This window comes from Leptonychotes weddellii, chromosome 3 (genome assembly GCF_054177405.1).
Source record: "Leptonychotes weddellii isolate Sample4059 chromosome 3, ASM5417740v2, whole genome shotgun sequence".
Taxonomy (NCBI): domain Eukaryota; kingdom Metazoa; phylum Chordata; class Mammalia; order Carnivora; family Phocidae; genus Leptonychotes; species Leptonychotes weddellii.
The window spans coordinates 66,041,082-66,060,732 of record NC_138371.1 but is presented as its reverse complement, the minus strand read 5'-3'; the positions used below and the strand labels follow the sequence as shown (position 1 = coordinate 66,060,732).

The 19,651-nt window shown below is 44.3% G+C and overlaps 1 protein-coding gene and 1 pseudogene across 1 annotated transcript in view; both read left to right on the top strand.

Moving 5' to 3' along the window:
• DAPL1 (death associated protein like 1) overlaps positions 1–11,319 on the top strand; it is a 22,191-nt gene extending 10,872 nt beyond the window's left edge. The window contains exons 3-4 of the mRNA XM_006734978.2: positions 2,216–2,276; positions 11,039–11,319. Of these exons, the coding sequence (XP_006735041.1) occupies positions 2,216–2,276; positions 11,039–11,155 (178 nt within the window). The 3' untranslated portion in view covers positions 11,156–11,319. The remainder of the gene's footprint in view (positions 1–2,215; positions 2,277–11,038) is intronic.
• A 4,999-nt stretch (positions 11,320–16,318) lies between these two features.
• On the top strand, positions 16,319–17,689 carry LOC102748759 (keratin, type I cytoskeletal 18 pseudogene; annotated as a pseudogene).
• Positions 17,690–19,651: the final 1,962 nt, after the last annotated feature.

Sequence of the window (19,651 nt, the reverse complement as noted above, 5' to 3'; positions counted from 1 at the left end):
AAGAAGAAGAAGAAGATAGCAGAAGGGGAAGAATGAAGGGGGGGAAATCGGAGGGGGGAGACGAACCATGAGAGACGATGGACTCTGATAATCAAACTGAGGGTTCTAGAGGGGAGGGGAATGGAGGGATGGGTTAGCCAGGTGATGGGTATTAAGGAGGGCACATTCTGCATGGAGCACTGGGTGTTATGCACAAACAATGAATCACGGAACACTACATCAAAAACTAATGATGTAATGTATGGTGATTAACATAACAATAAAAAAATTTTTAAAGAAAGAGTAGTCTCAGAAATGGAATGCAGAGGGAAATAGACTATGGAATTTCTCTGGCTCTTTCACATGAAATTATATCAAAATCTCTTTTAAAGTTTTCTTCCCAGTTTCTGGGAAGGGAATTTTCTGAGGATTTGTTCCACTTTAAAATGAAATGCTCATTTGCCCCATTACCAGTACGTTTTTGTTTCTTCTGATATCAGAAAATAACTGTCACATAATGAAAGCTAAGTCTTTAAATCCTCAACGGCAGGGGTCACATATCATTTATCTTCTGACCCAGCCTCTGGGACAGTTCTTAGAATAGAGAAAGCACTTGAAATGACACCAGACTGTTGTTGAATTGCAGGCTGGTTTTATGCTGTTACTAAAACCTGACCAAGCCTAAGCCCTGTTTATGGTGACCCTGGTTAATAGGGGCTTAGGAACTAAAAAGTCTTGGCTTGGAAATGACATCCAGTTGGCAGCCAGTGGACACGGCATTCATTGCTCTGCACCTCAGGAAACGGGGACTTAACTATGAATTCTGATGTCAGCCGAACGCTGTAGGAAGAGTTGACCAGAGAGTAATAAAGTGGAGATTGGAACCCTCTTTAAAAACTCAATTGTTTTCTAATAGTTATTAGAAAATGAGAAGGGGGTCCCTGGGTGGCTCAGTTGGTTAAGCTACTGTCTTCGGCTCAGGTCACGATACTGGAGTCCCAGGATTTGAGTCCCGCATCGGGCTCCCTGCTCAGCGGGGAGTCTGCTTCTCCCTCTGACCCTCTCCCCTCTCATGCTCTCTCTCTCTCAAATAAATAGATAAAATCTTAAACGAGAATGGGACCACTGAGGAACATAAACAGCAAGAAATAACTCCCTCTCTCTCTTGCCCTATTCACCAGCAACAGTTATAGGTTTTGGGGGCCTGATGTGTGTAGGATGTGGGGGCCACTTTTTTTTTTCTTAAGATTTTATTTACTTGACAGAGAGAGCGCGCGCAAGAGCAGGAACACAAGCAGGGGGAGTGGGAGAGGGAGAAGCAGGCTTCCCACTGAGCAGGGAGCCCGATGCGGGGCTCGATCCCAGCACCCTGGGATCATGACCTGAGCCGAAGGCAGACGCTTAACAACTGAGCCACCCAGGCGCCCCATGGGGGCCACTTTAAAGAAAAATAGTAAAACATTACAGATATGAAAGGTCTGGGCACTGGCCTGACTGGGAAGGAGCTGGTGCAGGGGGAGGGCCCTGAAGCTGAAACTTCATTCGCTCCACCCTCAATTCACCTCAGCTGTTGACACTCCTCTGCTTGAGGAATGCAGATATGCAGATATGAGGGCCTCATTTTCATGGACAAACATCCCTCCTGACATCTTCTTGGAGAATGGCTTTTGCAAAATGTATCAGAGAAAATAAATTTCTAAGTATCATCAGTCTACGTTCATTTCCTAATAACTTCTACTCGCCAACGCCAACCATCCAGAAAAAAAAAAAAATGCCAAGAGCAAAGTTTCCATCAAGAAATTGTACAAGCAGGCTCAGCCCTGATTGATGCTCTCCTACAAAATACATTGACCTGAGAAAAAGAAGCCAGACACAAAAAAGTCCATGCTTTGTGATTCATTTTATGAAGTACAGAAACAGTCAAAACTAATCTGCGGGGCTCTAAGTCAGGGTAGTGGTTATCCTTGGGGGCGGCTGATTTGACTAGTTATGAAGAGTCACCAAGCTATATACTCCAATGAAAAGATGAAATGAAAATACACCAGTAATAATAATCTGGCCTACAAAGATTTTTGTAGCACATGGGCACACAGAAGCAGAATGTTTTTTTCTTCTGGATACTGCCAAGCAGAGTAAAAGCTTAAAGGCCAAGTAGATAGTCCGTTGTATCAATCATTTAGCCTCCTTAGTGGGAGAGTTTTCCGGTCCTATATGAAATTTTGTTTCATCTTTACAGTTCAATTGCAAGTGTTGCCAAACTCCAGGCTATGGATGCTCTGAATGACACACTGGAGAAGGTGAGCGGGGGTGTGGGTGAGGCCCCTCACGGGACGCTCCCAGTCAGCATTTATCCAACGAGTCAGGCTGCATGGGTGAAGGAGCACTGAGCACTGAGCTTTTACCCAGCTCAGAGATTTGCCGTCCTGTGAAAGACTCTGCTCTCAGTCCAAGGACACAAAGAGGTTTTGGTGAGAAGAGCTCTTTCTCCCAAATTCCTAGTGTCTATTTAATAAGTCATTTCAAAAATAAGATAGAAAACAAGGCAAGAATCCTGACACCAAACTGGCAGAGTTGTACTTTGCCTTCCCAAATATTCCTCAGAAACACTGGCATGTTTTTTATAAAAAAGCAGCCTGTGTATTGGGAATTCGGCAGTGTGGGGCCTCTCTCACCACCACTGCGTACCCACAAGGCAATATTTGATTTGAGGTGAAGGTGGGGGGTGGAGGGTTGCACAGGTTAGGGCTGGAGGAGCTCTAGGTACTGGCTGAGTTTATCCAGGAAAATCTGTTTATGAGGGTGGCTGGCCGTTGCTATTTTTATTTCTATATCTTGTATTTCTTCTGAGTAGCTCCAGAAACTCAGAAAACTCTTACCAGATCGACAGTGGTTCGGTTTTGGATTTACTAGTTTGTTTTTAAATTTTGTCGGTAAACTAAGTGAGGGTCCTTATTCTATTTCTAGGGGGCAGATAATCTGCATTGAAAGCAACGAATAACCACTCTTTCTGTTGCTCTCACGTTAATTGAAGGGACAGGACTGTGCATAATTTATAGAAGGAAGACTAGCTGTCACTGCCAAAATCAGGGGTCTGGAAAAGATGGGAGCAGAAACTGAGCAGCTAGACCTCTAGGGGCCTCCATGTGGTAGTGGCTTCTCCACTTACTATTGGTATGACCCTGAGCAAATTACTTCTATTGTGCCTTAGAGAAGTTATTTGTAAAATGGAGGTAAGGAAGGGCGCCTGGCTGGCTTAGTCGGTTAAGTGTCTGACTCTTGATCTAAGCTCAGGTCTTGATCTCAGGGTCTTGATCTCAGGGTCATGAGTTCAAGCCCTGTGTTGGGCTGCATGTCCAGCATGGAGCCTACTTTATTTTATTTTTTTTAATTTTATTATTTATTTGACACAGAGAGATACAGCGAGAGAGGGAACACAAGCAGGGGGAGTGGGAGAGGGAGAAGCAGGCTTCCCGCGGGGCAGGGAGCCCGATGTGGAGCTCGATCCCAGGACCCTGGGATCATGACCGGAGCCGAAGGCAGACACTTAATGACTGAGCCACCCAGGCGCCCCCATGGAGCCTACTTTAAAAAAAAAAAAAAAGGAGCTAAGGAAGAGTATATACTTTCAGGGTTGTTGTGTGGGATGAGTGAGTTTGTACATATGAAGCTCGTAGAACAGTGCCTGGCACAGAGTAACCTGTTTGCACTCTGGTTGGTAGCAGTGAAATAAGCAGGCGTGTCCAAAGTCCATGGGATGTAACCAGGCAGATGGTACTAGGCAGATTTTTTTTTTTTTTTTTTTTAAGTCATCTCCCTGTGCAACATGCAGCTGAAACTCACCACCTCGAGATCAAGAGTCGCATGCCTTGTTGACTGAGCCAGCCAGGTGCCCCAGTACAAGGCAAGATCTTGATTATAGGCTACAGCTACAAAGCCTTCTAATGGGGGGGGCTTGGTTCTCCCACAAATGGATTTGAGCTGAGGTCATAAACAACTCTTTGCCTTCCTGGCTTTAGAAGAAGGGCTGGGATGAATGTGCCAGAGCAACACAGCCTGCCGGCTTCTGCAGCCCACGTCCTCTCACACCTGCCCACAAAACGCCACTTCTGCGGGGGCCACAGACTGTGCACAGTTGTAAATGGAACTGGAGGGATTAGACACATTCCTCTAGGATATATGCTAGCCCAAAATAAAATGTTTAAAGAAAGTGGTCAGTAGAGGTCGATTATGCTATACATTAGTTACCGTGCCAGAGTCTACATTGTTTTTTATAGACATTTATGCTTATGTCTTGACATAGAGTTTTTTTCCATTCAGTTAAAAATTTCACTTCCTTATTTCACAGATTAAAAGAAAAACCAACAACAATAACAACAAATTGTATTCGTAAACCATAAGAAAACATTGAGATGGTGTGTTGTTACAAATATTTTTAACAGCAACTGTACCTATTTAAAAAAACAAACAACTTTAACACTTAGCTCAAAGTGTACTGCAGTAGGACTGTGGCTAAGAGTGCACAGTTTACTGGTTAGAACAGGGCTGGTATCAGACATCAGTTGTGTCTCCTGCTGGCTCTGCCACTGAGATCTCTTCCCTTTTCTATGCCTCTGTTTCCTCATCTGTACATGGGAATGTGGTTAACAGTATTCACTTCACAAAAATGTGAGAATAAAACAAAGTTATATAATATACACAAAGTACTTAGCTGAGCCAGGTACAATTAGCCCTCATGAGTGTTAGCTTCTATTCCCAGGTGGGTATCCTATAGGACAACACTCAGAATCCCAGGCAAAGGATAAGAGGCCAGCAACAAAATCAAGTCCCAAGATCACCATGTATGACTCTCTTGAATATGGTAATTAGTGGGAATCCATGTGTTTTCTTACCACTAAGAAAAATCGTCCCTGAATTCATAGTTCAACCTGAAGCATAATAAGATTTTTTTTTAAGAGAGAGAGCGCACAGTGTGGGAGGGAAGGAGGGAGGTACAGAAGGAGAGAGAATCTTAAGCAGATTCCGTGCTAAACTAGGGCTTAATCTCTCAACCCTGAAATCAAGAGTCGGACGCTTAACCCACTGAGCCACCCAGGAGCCTCTAAGATTTTATAGTAAAGGTCAACTTGGGGTGGAAAGACCAATGCCTTTAAAAAAAATAGATCTGTTGAGATCCGTGGTTGTCAGGAGCTGGGGGTGAGAGGAGGGGTTAACCACAAAGGGACAGGAGGGAATTTGGGGGGTTGAGGGTTCTGTCTTTTGATTCTGGTCACAAACTGTATGTATTTGTGAAAACTCATGGAACTGTACACTAAAAAGGGTATGTTTTGCTGTAGATAAATTATACCATAATTTTTTAAGTGAAAAAATGCATAAACTATACTGCCTCATACAAAAAAATTAAGATATATAAAAGATAGAGAAATGTAAATATAGATATCTGCTGATGGATTTTCACCAGCATAACCATTGCCCCCACGATATATATTGTCATGAAGACCTAACAATATACAATTGGCCAGAAGAAATACAGTAGCAGAAATGAGGTTTATATCCTCTGCATTTAGTAACATTCATTGATGCCCTCAGCTAGAATTATGTCTGGTTCCAAGAACCCATGTTAATTCTCATACCAATGCAAGAACTTAAGAGTCTAAGGCAGTGGGGTGCCTGGGTGGCTCAGTGAGTTAAGTGTCCAACTCTTGATTTCAGCTCAGGTTATGATCTCAGGGTTGTGAGATCGAGACCTGTATCACCTCTGCGCTGAGCATGGAGCCTGCTTGGGATTCTCTCTCTCCCTCTCCCTCTGCCCCCCACCCCACGCATATGTGTGCACTCTCTGTCTCTCTCTCTAAAAAAAAAAAAGTCGAAGGCAGTAAGAGGACAGTCCTATTCATAGGATCTCATCAACCACTTAAACATGGCAAGACATTTCTATCCATATGTTACTCCTCTCTGGATACCTTACTTTATTTTTTTGTAAAAGATTTTATTTATTTGTCAGAGAGAGAGAGCACAAGCAGGGGGAGCGGCAGGCAGAGGGAGAAGCAGGCTCCCTGCTGAGCAGGGAGCCCGATGCGGGGCTTGATCCTAGAACCCTGGGATCATGACCTGAGCCTAAGGCAGCCGCTTAACTGACTGAGCCACACAGGCACCCCTGGATACCCTACTTTAAAATCAACCTAGGGTTTGAGATTTGGGAGATTGAAAAACAATCTCCCAAAGCTTGTAATTGTATGAGTCTAAGTGGGAAGCAGCCTGAAATTTTCCCTTCCCACTATTTCCCCCAACTCCTCCATGCACAAAGAACTCTCTCCCACTACCTTTCTCCTTCCCTCCTTACCTCTCCAGTCAGCCCTTCCTGCCTCTCCCAGCCCTGCTTAATGAGAGAAGTCATGTTGCCTGGTGGCTGGCCATAAAACCTGGTATTCCTGCAGAAAAAGGCTTATGTAACCCCAAAATTCCCTCGGCTGAAAATCTGGGAGAACCGGTCTCAGACCAAGTTCCACCAACTCCTTCAAGGCTGTTTGACCTTTTAGAAGTCACGTAGCTCCTCTGAGATTTACGGTCGTTCATTTAATCTTTTTTTTTTTTTTAAAGGCAGGGAGTGAGAGAGGATAATACTGCCAAATATAATTCTTTAGACAGTTATGGAAGTTAAATTTGGCAATAATTGTGAAGCCACTCTGAACATGAAAGTATCCAGTTGAAGCATTAGTAACAAGGTTGGGTTATGGTGTGGAGGGGGGTGGACCATTGAAGCCTAGTTAAAGTTGGGGCACTTTTCAAGTTGGCAAATGTGTCACCCCTGCAGAGTTAGTGAGATGTATGGGAAATGGGATCCTGAGGGAGCGGAAACTCTCAAAGGCATCTGCACATCTAAAAAGGTTTCTCTTGTTCTGTAGAAGAACATCACTGTAGGAGTATCCTTGAATTTCATGGACTCAAGCTGAATGTTTTGTTTTAAGCATTTTGCTTAATGGGGTGTGGAAATCTAAGTGCCAACATTCAAGTTGGAAGTTAACACCCTGGAAAGATGAATGGAAGAGCTCCCAGTCTGAGAATACTACCTCACTTCGGGCTCTAAACCAAAACCTGCCACTGATTTCCTTGCATCTAGAATTTCTTTCCCAGCTCCAATCATAACGAGTTTTATTATACTTCTTTTGCTTTTTGCTCTGAAACGAAAACTATAGGTTCTGCGGTCACAGCTACCCAAGATGAAGGTAGATTCTCCACGTGGGAGTTTCTGTTGATCTGCTTTTCAAGTTCAATATGTGGCCCCTTATGTGATGGAGTCACAGCAAGACAGAAATCCTTATACACACACTGGCCTTGAATTCTTTCTCTTATGGGGTTACCTGAGATTCTCTTAACCTAATGAATCAGACAAGAAACACCTTTCTTTTTTACAAACCCGGTCATTTTATAAAGACTAATGATGAAAAATCCAAAGCTTCACCAAAGCTCAGATGCCGGCCTGAAGCCTGGTTGGAGGTTGTACTCTGGAAAGCTATTCCTACCTATTTCTAGTTCCAGCTTGAAAATACAATCTTCCTATCACCATTGATACAAAGTCTACAGCAAAGAATTAGGGCATTTCGAGGTTGACCATTTTACTGATAGTTTCTTTTTTTTTAAGATTTTATTTATTTATTTGACAGAGAGAAACACAGTGAGAGAGGGAACACAAGCAGGGGGAGTGGGAGAGGGAGAAGCAGGCTTCCCGCCCAGCAGGGAACCTGATGCGGGGCTCGATCCCAGGACCCTGAGATCATGACCTGAGCCGAAGGCAGATGCTTAACGACTGAGCCACTCAGGAGCCCCTACTGACAGTTTCAATTCTGATGGAAGACTCTTTATAGACTCTCCACCCACAACCCCCAAGTTCTACATTCAGGTGTTCCCCATTGAAGGATTGGAGCATATGAGAACGAGGACTTGATTCTTTTGTATATTCAAGAGTTGCTGGACAGCCCTGCTATGGGCTCCCTAAAACCTGACATTTGTAATTTAATAATTATGGGCTGTTTCCCTAAGGCTGTTATCTTTGCCAGAATTATTTCTACTTCCTTCTCACTCGTGTTGATTTTTTTTTCCCCCTTAAACTTTCCCAGTTCAGTTCACAGATGGCCAACAGGCCCCACAGACAGCCTCCCATTCCTTCTGATCTCCAACAGTCCCCTCCTGAAAAGCAGTTGAGCAGAACTTTTAGGACCTCTGTTAAATGCCTTAGTAAAAATGTAGCCCCTAACCCTTGTGCATTACTGGTGGGAATGTAAAATGGTACAGCCACTATAAAAAACAATATAGCGGGGCGCCTGGGTGGTTCAGTCGTTAAGCGTCTGCCTTTGGCTCAGGTCCAAAGGGTCCCAGGGTCCTGGGATCGAGCCCCGCATCGGGCTCCTTGCTCCGCGGGAAGCCTGCTAAGCCTGCTTCTCCCTCTCCCACTCCCCCTGCTTGTGTTCCCTCTCTCGCTTTGTCTCTCTCTGTCAAATAAATAAATAAAATTAAAAAAATATATAGCAGTTCCTCAAAAAATTAAACATAGAATTCTATGATCCAGCAATTCTACTTTTGGGTGTATACCCAAAAGAACTGAAAGCAGGGATTTGAACAGATGTTTATACACCAGTGTTTATAGCAGCATTATTCACAATAGTCAAAAGGTGGAAGCAACCCAAATGTCCATCATCATATCATCCATATGAATGGATAACAAAATGCAGTATATACACAGTCAGGGGGATATTATTCAGCCTTAAAAAGGAAGGGAATTCTCACACATACTACAACATGGGTAAGCCTTGAAGACATGATGCTAAACGAAAGAAGCCAGACACATAAGGACAAATCCCACTGGAGTTTATATGCAATACCTGGAGTAGTCAGCATTCATAGAGAAAGAAGGTAGAATGTGGTTGCCAGAGGCTGGAACGTGGGAGGGGGGAGTGAGGAGTTATTGTTTAAAGGGTACAGAGCTTCAGTTTGACGTGATGAAGAAGTTCTGGAGATGAATGGTAGAGATGGTGGCAAAACAGTGTAAATGCATTTAATGCCACCAAACTGTACACTTAAAAATGGTTGAAATGGTAAATTTTGTCCTGTGGATTTTACCACAATTTTTTAAGAGATCAAAAAAAAATCGTAGCCTCTGAAGTGCGGAGATAAGCCTAGAGATGGTCAGGTCATGAGTCAGTGCCTCCGCCCCTCCCCTCCCACCCCCACCGTGGTCACTCTCACGGCCACTCTGTGGCTTTGTCTCCTCAGTGACGACTTGTCATCTTGCCCCGTCTCACCTCGGCTACTTGCCCACATTCTGTTATGTCCAAATTACTTGTTTCCTTTCTCACTCCCTTCACCTTGTGCTTGACTTGAAGTAAACTGGCAGGCATCCCTCCCACCTGTAATCACTTGTATGTGGTTTAGAGCCAACCTGAAAGAATCCATCTGTTCTAGTTGACAGTAAAGACACCAGTCTGGAAGAAAACTACTGAAGTTAGTAGCCTCTTAAATTTCCTTTTGGTTCTAATGTTAAAAGAAAAACATAACACTCTGCCCTTACCACACTCTAAAATGTCCTGTGGCCCAATGATAATTGATTTGACAAAAAAAAAAGTCACTGGCTCTTTTTTTAGATTCTAAAGCAACATTTATGACCAATACCTCAATTGTGTTTCTCCCTTCCTCCTAGAACACCAGCAGAGACCATCCTTGGGTTTCATTGTGATATGACTTCTGCCTGCTCATTGTAAAAGAAAAATTTTTAGAAAAATACTGACAGGCAAAGTAAAGAAGAAGATGGGGAATTGCCATAAACCCTCAGAGATAACCACTGTTAAAACTTCAGTGTATACTCTTCTAGTGTCTTTAATTGTTTAAGACCAAGAAGAAAGGACTTTCTGGAGTCAAGTTTCACATGAAAGGGAACGCTGTGTGCCCAGAACTCAGGGGCATTTGAGAAGAGATATAAGGCACATATGTTTTCCCTGGCTCAGAAGAGCCCAAACAAATCATGAACAATGTGATGCTTGGGGTCATGAGCAGTTTATCTCCCCCTTTATTTAACTTGAGTGTCAGGGCAAGAGCATCTAAGTTCTACAGTGATAAGTTAAATTCCTCGTGAGCTGAAGCATCCCTTCCTTGCTGGCTAAGATAGGTGTCCTTAGGTATTTGTATCGATCGGCTTAGAAACCAAGAACTGGAATGGACCCAAAAGGTCACTGGGTCCAAATTCTTCTCCTAGGAATACTACATCTGAATTGCTTACAGCATTGAGCATCTTTTCCATCTGAAGCTGTCCTTAGTGTAAATTCCATAAGATCTCTCGATTCCTTATGAAATTCCTCTTATTGTCAAAATCTCCGTCTGTGTTCATTGAAAGCCACTTGAGCTGTTTTCCTCACAGATATCTTCCATGGGGTGACTAATAAGATCTCTTGTTACCTGAAGCTACGAATCACTCCTCAGCTTTCTTTTTACCGGGCTGTTGAGACTGAACCATATGAAATCGCCAATACTGGACCATTGTTTACCTACAAAAACAACCATTTCACACGCTTCAGCATACTAACTGACCCTAACTCTCCCCAACATCTTTCAGAGGTTCTTTATTTCTGATCTGTTGACAATGGAGGTGTTCCTCCCCTGTGGGATCTTCTCTGGTGTCCCCTACAGCCTCCTTAGAATATATGCACAATCTGCATATATGCACCAGAATACTTGTTAATCTTGGAAGACTGATGAGATATAATTAAGCATTTCTATCTTTAAAAATGTCCCTTCAAATCGTACATATAAATGCATATGTATATTCTGCATCTTATCTTGTGTATAATATAGTTTATGGTTTTCAAAATCGGAAGCAAGCTAATGAGAGAAACCTGGATGAATGCATACACATGTGAGTCCAGAGTTGGAGACGGTATGGGAAAAAGACATATGAAAGAAGTAACCGGAACTGTGAAGTTCTCCCGCCCAGCTGTGTTGCTTTCTGCTGCTGTGATACTGCATGACCAAAAAGTTCCAATACGCTTATTTTTTCTTTCTTTCTCACCTTTAGCTCAGCCATAAATTTCCAGCAGTAATGCACATGGCACATCAAAAACCCAGACCTGCCCTGGAGAAGGTCTCTCCGCTGAAAAGGATCTACATTATTCAGCAGCCTCGAAAATGTTAAGCTGGAATGTAAAACACAGCCATCTGGCCAACTGCCACAAACATCGGACAGCTTAGCGAAAAGGACCCAAATTTTCCATAGGCCCAGTGCACTTGCTTGGTAAATAAAACAGCTTTTGTATCTTCTCTTTTGACTTTAGATAATAAAGCATCCAAATTTATAAATCCAGTGCCTTCTTGGGCCTTATTTTGGTCCAGGTCAGGATCCCACTGATATTTACATAGGTAATCCTGTGGAAGAAGTGGATGGTGTGGAAGAATCCAGAATACTTGAGTATTCCACTCCACCTCCCAGGATAAGCCCTCTCCTTGATGCTGACCCTGAGCTGTTCCACCCACAGTGAGTTCTTTCAGAAGGACAGAGGTGGGAGAGGAATACTCTGAGCTGTGCAAAGGTCAATACTCTATGCAAACGTGAGGAGTGATTCTTCTTGGTATGTTTGTCCTCAGATGCTCCAGCTTTCACTTGAGGTGAAAGGTCATTTCCGGCTCCCCACATAAATACATAAGTTTGTTTTGAAAGTTTGGTGAGGGAAAATGAAAAACTTGTATTTGTTACATACATATTCTCTTCTTTAAAGCAATCGAGGATGAAAGGTAGAATTATAGTTGCAGCAGGAGATTGGCTCAGGGCCTCCCACAAAGTTCGTGCTCAAGAACCTAGGGAGGTCATGATGCTGTAGGGCATTGTGGTTAGGGTATAGATGTTGATTTTATTTTTTTAATAAAAATTTTTATTTATTTGTCAGAGAGAGAGAGCAGAAGCAGGGGGAGTGGCTGACAGAGGGAGAAGCAGGCTTCCCACAGAGCAGGGAGCCCGATGCAGGGCTCGATCCCAGGACCCTGGGATCATGACCTGAGCTGAAGGCAGACGCTCAACGACTGAGCCACCCAGGCATCCCTAGATGTTGATTTTAATTGGAGGTGGGGATAGGAGGGAAAGTGTTGCCAAGCTGAACCTGCTCTAGCTCTCCTACCCTTCACCATACACACACACACACTCTCTCTCTCTCTCTCTCTTCATATACTCACACGTGAATAGCCAAGGGGATCTTCAGGTGATAGTAGGGGACAACCACATCATTTTTCTACAAAGCTTAGCTGTCACTTATAGTTCCACCATCTGCACATCTCATTAATAATGTTATCCAACAATCAGCACTTGTCTTGACCCAAAAAAAGTGGTCAGTCCTCTAGGCCATCAAGTTACAGGTTGATAACCCTTGGAGTGTGACCTGGTGCCATGCCTGTCTCTGGTTCCTGGAACTCCAAAAGTGCTCGGCTAAAGTCCAGTGGTCATGCTGATGCATCTTGCCTCCTCCCCTGCACTGTTTGGCTCTTTTTCAGAAATAAGAAAATTGTTGGAGACAATATTGAGACTTCAGTCAGTGCCAGCATGAATCAATAAGACAGTGAGTCCTAACCACACCACTTTGGCTTAGCTCAGTTCCAGTCCTCTGGACCATTGTCAGAAATATTCCAGAAAGGTAAGTGTTGCAAGGCACACTTGTTCTTGTCAATGCACAGAAGTTCAAGGTCAGCCACGACTCCCCAGGGAACAATAGCAAACTACAAAGAGGATGGTGGATACTAGCTGGGACACTGGACTGAGATTAGGAGACTAAGTTTCTACTTCTGACCTTTACTAGTTCTTTTTTTAAAGATTTTATTTGTTTACCTGAGAGAGAGAGAGCAAGAGTGGGGATAGTGGCAGAGGGAGAAGGAGAAGCAGGCTTCCCGCAGAGCAGGGAGCCCGACACAGGGCTGGATCCCAGGACCCTGGGATCATGACCTAAAACCAAAGGCAGACGCTTAACTGACTGAGCCACTCAGGCGCCCCTGACTTTTACTAGTTCTTAAACCTTAAACAAGCCACTCAGCCTTCTGATTCTTGTCAAATGGGCATAATAACACCTGACCCACCCACCCCCAGTTTAACCTTCCCAGTGCACACTAGGAAGAAGGCAAAAGAGACACTGAGATTTGTACTAAGCCATTTCAAGAGTAGTGAGAACACTGATAGTACCAGGATGACTGTTGTAGAAGCTGCCAGAACTATAGTAGCAGGAAAACTATAAGAGATGGTATAAAATGAGCCTAGAATAGGAATTAAGAGGAAAGCTGAAGATTGGGGCCAGATGGCAGCGGAGAGTAAACGGGGGAGGGTGATAAGGGAATTGGGAAGCTAGGATGGTGGCACTGCTAGATTTACCTCTTGTGGGGGTGACAGGAGGGCCAACAACCCAAAGGATGGAAGAAGAGAAGGACGCCATTCTCTTCTCTAGGTTGGAAGATGTATTGCAAGGGAAGAGAGGCGGCTCAAAGTGGGACTCTGTAGCCAGGAGCCCAGCATGAATTTAGGCTCACAATTGCAGTCACTCAAAGTAAGAAGTTTCATGTGAACTTCAGATCCGAAAGGAATTGGAATTATCCCAGGGAATGTGTAAGAGAAAAAGGACCGGCCAGTAAAAGCGCTTGGTGGTGATATGGCTGCTTATGTAGAAAGCCAAAAGGGCTGTTCCGTCATCTGCCGAGGAGTAAGCCCTGCATGGATGTGCTGTGGTTCCACTCAGTTGGCAACCCCTGTGATACATTCACAGGCCCAGCAAAAACCGTGACAGTGATGAGGGGCTGTGTCAGGAGGTGCAAGGCTGGGGATTTGTGGGCGGACGCTTTTCTTCAGCTCAGTTCAGTTCAGTTCAGCACACTCTTTGTTAGGCCCGGGGACACAGAGATGAGTAAGAAGTTACCCCTGCCTTCCACAAGATCCTAAACCGAAGGGAAGTAAGCCTGCTAGCAAATCCACATGAAAAGAGAGCTTAGAAATGGCTTGCTGAGAATGGGGGGCATGCTGGGGAGGAGGTCATGTACAGTGAAACAAAAAATGTGTTGGCTGTGGAGCTCACTAACCCACATGCAGATCTTTAATAAACAGTCTTTAGTTAAGGTTTTTATTATGGAGATTGTCAAATATATGCAAAAGTTGAGTGAATATTATACTGAACTCTCAGGTACTCATCACAGAGCTTCAACAATATGGTCAATCTTGTTGAGCCTATAGCATCCAGCCCTCAACTTCTCCCTCTGCCTCTCTCCTTCTGGATTCCTTTAGAGCAAATCCCAAGCATAATTTCATCTAGAAATACTTCAGTATGTTATCTCCAATAGATAAACACTCAGGTGTACACACACCTTCTCTCTCTCTCTCTGTAAACTAGATTTTGCAAATATTGTGAAGCAAAAGGGAGTATTAAATAAACAATCCAAGAATCTTTCACAACAAAAGCAAGGCTGACATTGCTATGCGAGCCACAAGAGCAGGAAGCAAGTATTCACGCACACGCACACACACAAATATGCACACACAGCTGAGCAGGTAGTGTCCACAGAAATTTGGGAAGTCGGTGAGAGGAGGAACTTGAGAAAGGGAGGTCGAAAATGAAGATGGTTTTCAGGTTGAAGAAAAGAAACAGGTAAACATAAAGTCGGTGGGAGTAAATGAGTAAACAAGAGGTATGGGAAGAAACCACGAGGCAAAATTAGTTCTCATGAGTAAAAGAATATAGAAAACACTTAAAAATAGCTAGTTCTGAGGTTACTCAGAGGAATAATGGGGTGATAGGTTTTCTTTAGATGGAACCGAAGTCCGAGGAGGATATAGCTGGCTTTGGGTACATATTATGTTTTCGAGTGAATGTCTGCATGTCACTGGAGTCGCCATCCCCTTCACATAGATCAGACGAGCTCAAACCCCCATCCTTCCCTAGTGGGTGTTCAAAGTCCTTCCACACTGTCTGTGAATCTCTGGGGGGTTATTGTGGTCACCTCTGACTTCCAATGGATTTTGCTGTCGCTGAATCCCACCATCTTGATCTCATCTTGGCACTCAGCCCTTTTCCACGATTTCCCCGAAAGCCTACTCCGGCGGGTGATTCACTTACCAAAGATTTAGCAGAGTCTATATCACAGCAACCAGACAAGCTGCAATAGATTATTAGATACCCCAGATTTTATGTGTATGACCTTCTACTACCTCCCACTCCCTCCAACCCACGATTTTGTTCACTGCTCAGTGTAGCCCTGGCAGGCTCCTATTCCTCCCACCATCTTGCTGATGGCTTCCCCTCTCCCACCCGCCCCCCCTTTCCTCACTTTCCTACTCTTCCCTTCCTCCTGATTTCTGTTCAGTTCCACATCGGCAATTAGTGTTTTTCATGTTGTCTTGACTCCTGGAAAACATGTCCTCTGGGAGTCACCTTACCCCCAAATAATCTCCCTGCTCCCAGCAAATCTGACATCAACTGTCAGGATGTCAACATTTTCATCCAAATACGAAAGAATGGATGAGTAATCAATTGATTAATTAATTAATCAGGAAGATTGAAGTGACTGAGAAGTTGAGCCAAGAAAAATGAGCCAAAGGAAAAAGTGGAGAACTTCCAAAGGAGATGTTGAAGGACGGAAAGAAAAACACATGAAATTAGGGTGAGCAGAGCTTCAACTAAAAATATAGAATACAGATAGAATTTTGAACCTGCTTTTGCATACGGTATTTCATGAAATCACAAGAATCACGACATGGTAGCTATCATTATCCCACTTTGCAGATGACAAACATGAGCCTCAGAGAAGTTAAGAGATTCCAAATTTTTGTAGTTTAAGTGGAGGAATTTCTCTGGGAATCTCTTAATCCCAAATCTAGAGCTGTCTCCATGACCCCATGAGAACACAGGCTGGAGCTGAAGCCTAGAAGTCTCCAAAGATAGAGGATCTGGATGTAATTTTGACTTAAAAAATAGAGCTGCATTTGAAGAGAGAAATCTGTGTGAAAGGACTGATTTAGGACCAATCAAATCCCTCAACAGGGGAAGAGCCATTTGAGTTCAGATTTTCAGGTTTTTGTTTAAAAGATACAATATGGAAATTTGAAAGATCATGGAAGTGAACTGGTTGGGAGAAAATAAATAATTTACAGATATGAACCCCCAAAAGAAAAAAGAAAGCCAAAAACGGAAAATGTGCACAGGACACCTCCCCAGGGCACAGCAAAGGCATGAGGCTGGGGGAAATGCCACATGTGACTTGGGAAAGGTGCTAGGGCAGTGGACAAACAAAAGGTGACCTCTGTATGAAGTATTTATTATTAGCCTGTGAGACACAGTAACAGAGATGTCAATGTTTTCTACAAGGGCTTTCCAAATCAAGCTAAATAATTGTGAAAGCAGTGGCCTGAGCCTGAGTCCTGGCCTCTCATCTTACTCCCCGAACAGCATGAGCTTCACCACCCACTTCCCCTTCTCCTCCAACTATCGGTCCCTGGGCTCCATGCAGTCACCCAGCCACTGGGTCTGGCTGGTCAGCATCTAGGCAGGCGCCAAAGGCTCAAGCTCCCAGATCTCTCCATATCCCACTCCACCAGCTTCTGGGGGCCTGGCCACCAGGATAGTTGGGAGTCTGGCAGGCATAGGGGGCATCCAGGGTGAGAATGAGACCATGCAAGACCTGAATGACTCTCTGGCCTCCTATTTGGAGAGAGTGAGGAGCCTGGAGGTTGATAACCAGAGACAGGAGATCAAAATCCGAGAACACTTAGAGAAGGTCAGAGACTGGGGCATTACTTCAAGACAGTCAAGAGCTAAGGGCTCAGATCTTCGCAAATTCTGTGGCCAATACCCAGCTTGCTGCCGATGATGATGACTTCAGAGTCAAGTATGAAACAGAACTGGCCATGTGCCAGTCTGTGAATGACATCCATCAGCTCTGCAAGGTCATTGATGATAGCAATGTCACTTGGCTGCAGGTGGAGACAGAGATCGAGGCTCTCAAGGAGGAGCCACTTTTCATGAAGAACCACAAGGAGGAAGTAAAGGGTCTACAAAACCAAAGTGCCACCTCTGGGTTGACCATGGAGTTGGATGCCCCAAAACCTCAGGACCTCAAGATCATGGCAGACATCCTGGCCCAGTATGACGAGCTGGCTCAGAAGAACCAAGAAAAGCTGGACAAGTACTGGTCCCAGCAGATTGAGGAGAGCACCAGAGTGGTCACCTTGCAGACCGCTGAGATAGGAGCAGCTGAGATAACTCTCACAGAGCTGAGACATGCGGCCCAATCTTTGGAGATCAACCGGGACTTGATGAGAAACCTGAAGGCCAACTTGGAGAACAGCCTGAGGGAGGTGGAGGCCTGCTACACGAAGCAGATGGAGCAGCTCAACGGGTCCTGCTGCACGTGGAGTCGGAGCTGTCCCAGACCCGGAAAGAGGTGCAGTGCCAGATCCAGGAGCACCAGGCCTTGCTCAAGGTCAGGCTGAGATCGCCCCTACCATTGCCTGCTGGCAAACAGGGAACACTTCTGCCTTGGTGACGCTCTGGATAGCAGCAACTCCTTCAAACCATCCAGAAGACCACCACCTGCAGGATTGAGGATGGCAGCGTGGTGTCTGAGACCAATGACACCATAGTTCTGAGGCCTTGAGGCAGCAGAAGCAGGGTATGCTTTGGGGAGCAGGAAGCCAATAAAAGGTTCAGAGGGAAAGAAGAAAAAGAGAAAGAAAGAAAGGGAGAAAGAAAGAACGAAAGAACGAAAGAAAGAAAGAAAAGGAAAGAAAGGAAGGAAGAAAGAAAGAAAGAAGGAAAGAAAGAAGAAAGAAAAAGAGAAAGAAGGGGGAAGGAAGGAAGGAAGAAGAAAGAAAAAGAAAGAAAGAAGAAAGAAAAACAAAACCATGTTTTGAACGACCTGTAGGCCCACCTCATGAGCAGGCATACCACAGGCTTCGGGCCCATGTTTGCTCTGGTAGTTTTCAACCCCACTGGGGTCAGTCATACCACTGCTATAATTATCAAAGACCTGTGAGAAAAGAAAAGAGGAAGATGGCACATAAATGTTCCTCATGAACAAAAGTTTCAGGGTAGTTTGGAGAAAAAGTGCAAGAGAATTGAGTCACCATAGGCTTGCTGAAATCAATACACTGTCCAAATTAGCCAGAACCATATCTGTATTAAAACAACAATTTATGGGCGCCTGGGTGGCTCAGTCGTTAAGCATCTGCCTTCGCTCGGGTCATGATCCCAGGTTCCTGGGATCAAGCCCCGCATCGGGCTCCCTGCTCTGTGGGAAGCCTGCTTCTCCCTCTCCTACTCCCGCTGCTTGTGTTCCCTCTCTGGCTGTGTCTTTCTGGCAAATAAAATAAAATAAAATAAAATAACAATTTATTATAAATAAAATTATTAGGTCACTGGTATGGGTCCAGAAGACTTTTTTCTTTTTTTTAAAGGTCCATCAATTACTCAAATTTAAATGTCATTACATTGGAGAGAAGGATATTTGCTGCCAATGCTAGCCATTTGAATATAGTAGGATTGAGAGTATCGTAAGAAAAATGTCAGAGATCATAAAATGCAGAGTGAAAGATTTTATTATTTCTATTCATGCGATGGCAGAGATTGAAATTAATTTCTTAAAATGCAGAGAATTAGGTAAAGGGGTGAGGAACCGAAGTCATGCTCTCCTTTAAAGATTTCAGAATGATGGAACTTTTTTTTCACTGACACAGAGAGGGCTTTCTAAAGGAATATAGCCAAAGGCCTCCAAGAATAAAATAGATCTTGCCACAGAAGCATTTAAGGAAGAACACAGACAGATAAAACCAAGGTGAAGACACCAGGGCCGAAACAGTGAAATCAAAGAACAGATGAAGCAGAATGGGGGTATTAAGAGCAGAAGCAGGTCATACAAGAACAAAAACACTCCCTTCAAAAATCAAAGGTCTATGAGAAGAGAGAGGATTGTTGCAAGATGAAAATGGCCAGAATATGGTACCCAAAGAGAGCCTGGAAATAATGGAAGGGTTCAACCAGATGGATCAAGTGCAAGGAAAGACTGATCCACACACTTGGCCATGGCTGCCGAAGAAATGAGTGGCCCGACAGTGGGCATGATGGGTCAAGTGGTTCTAAGTGAGCCAGATCTGGAAGCAAGAAAGCCCTCCCAGCTCGGGCAGACACGTGGTCCAGCTCCGCCAGGCTTTTAAAAACTGAGCAAACTGCTGGTTTCAATGGCAGACACTTAAGGGGAAGGGGAAGTGAATCCACCAGGGAGACAAGGAGCTCGTGGTACTTTACAGAGGAAAGAGGGTAGACGTTGAGGACAAGATGCCACTATCTTTAGAAGCGCGGAGCAGGAGACTTTGGTAGGAAAATTTCCACCCCATAACAGGATGCTCAACAAAGTGGAAAAAGAAAGCCTAGACTGGTGTGAAATCACAAAACATGCCAGGGGGCTTAGAGTGGATAAATGACAATGGGGAAGAAGCGGGAGAGAAGAGATGGTGCCGGGTCACAGAAGACACTGGCAGATGGTGGTCTTTTCTGTGCCTCCCAGATGCGAGGGATGTGAGAGTAGGGCCAGCAGTGGGGGTGCAGACAGGAGTCAGCAAGCAGGAGAAGTCAGCTGGAGCTCGATGCGAGGATGAAAAGGAACAGCTTACTCTGGGCAG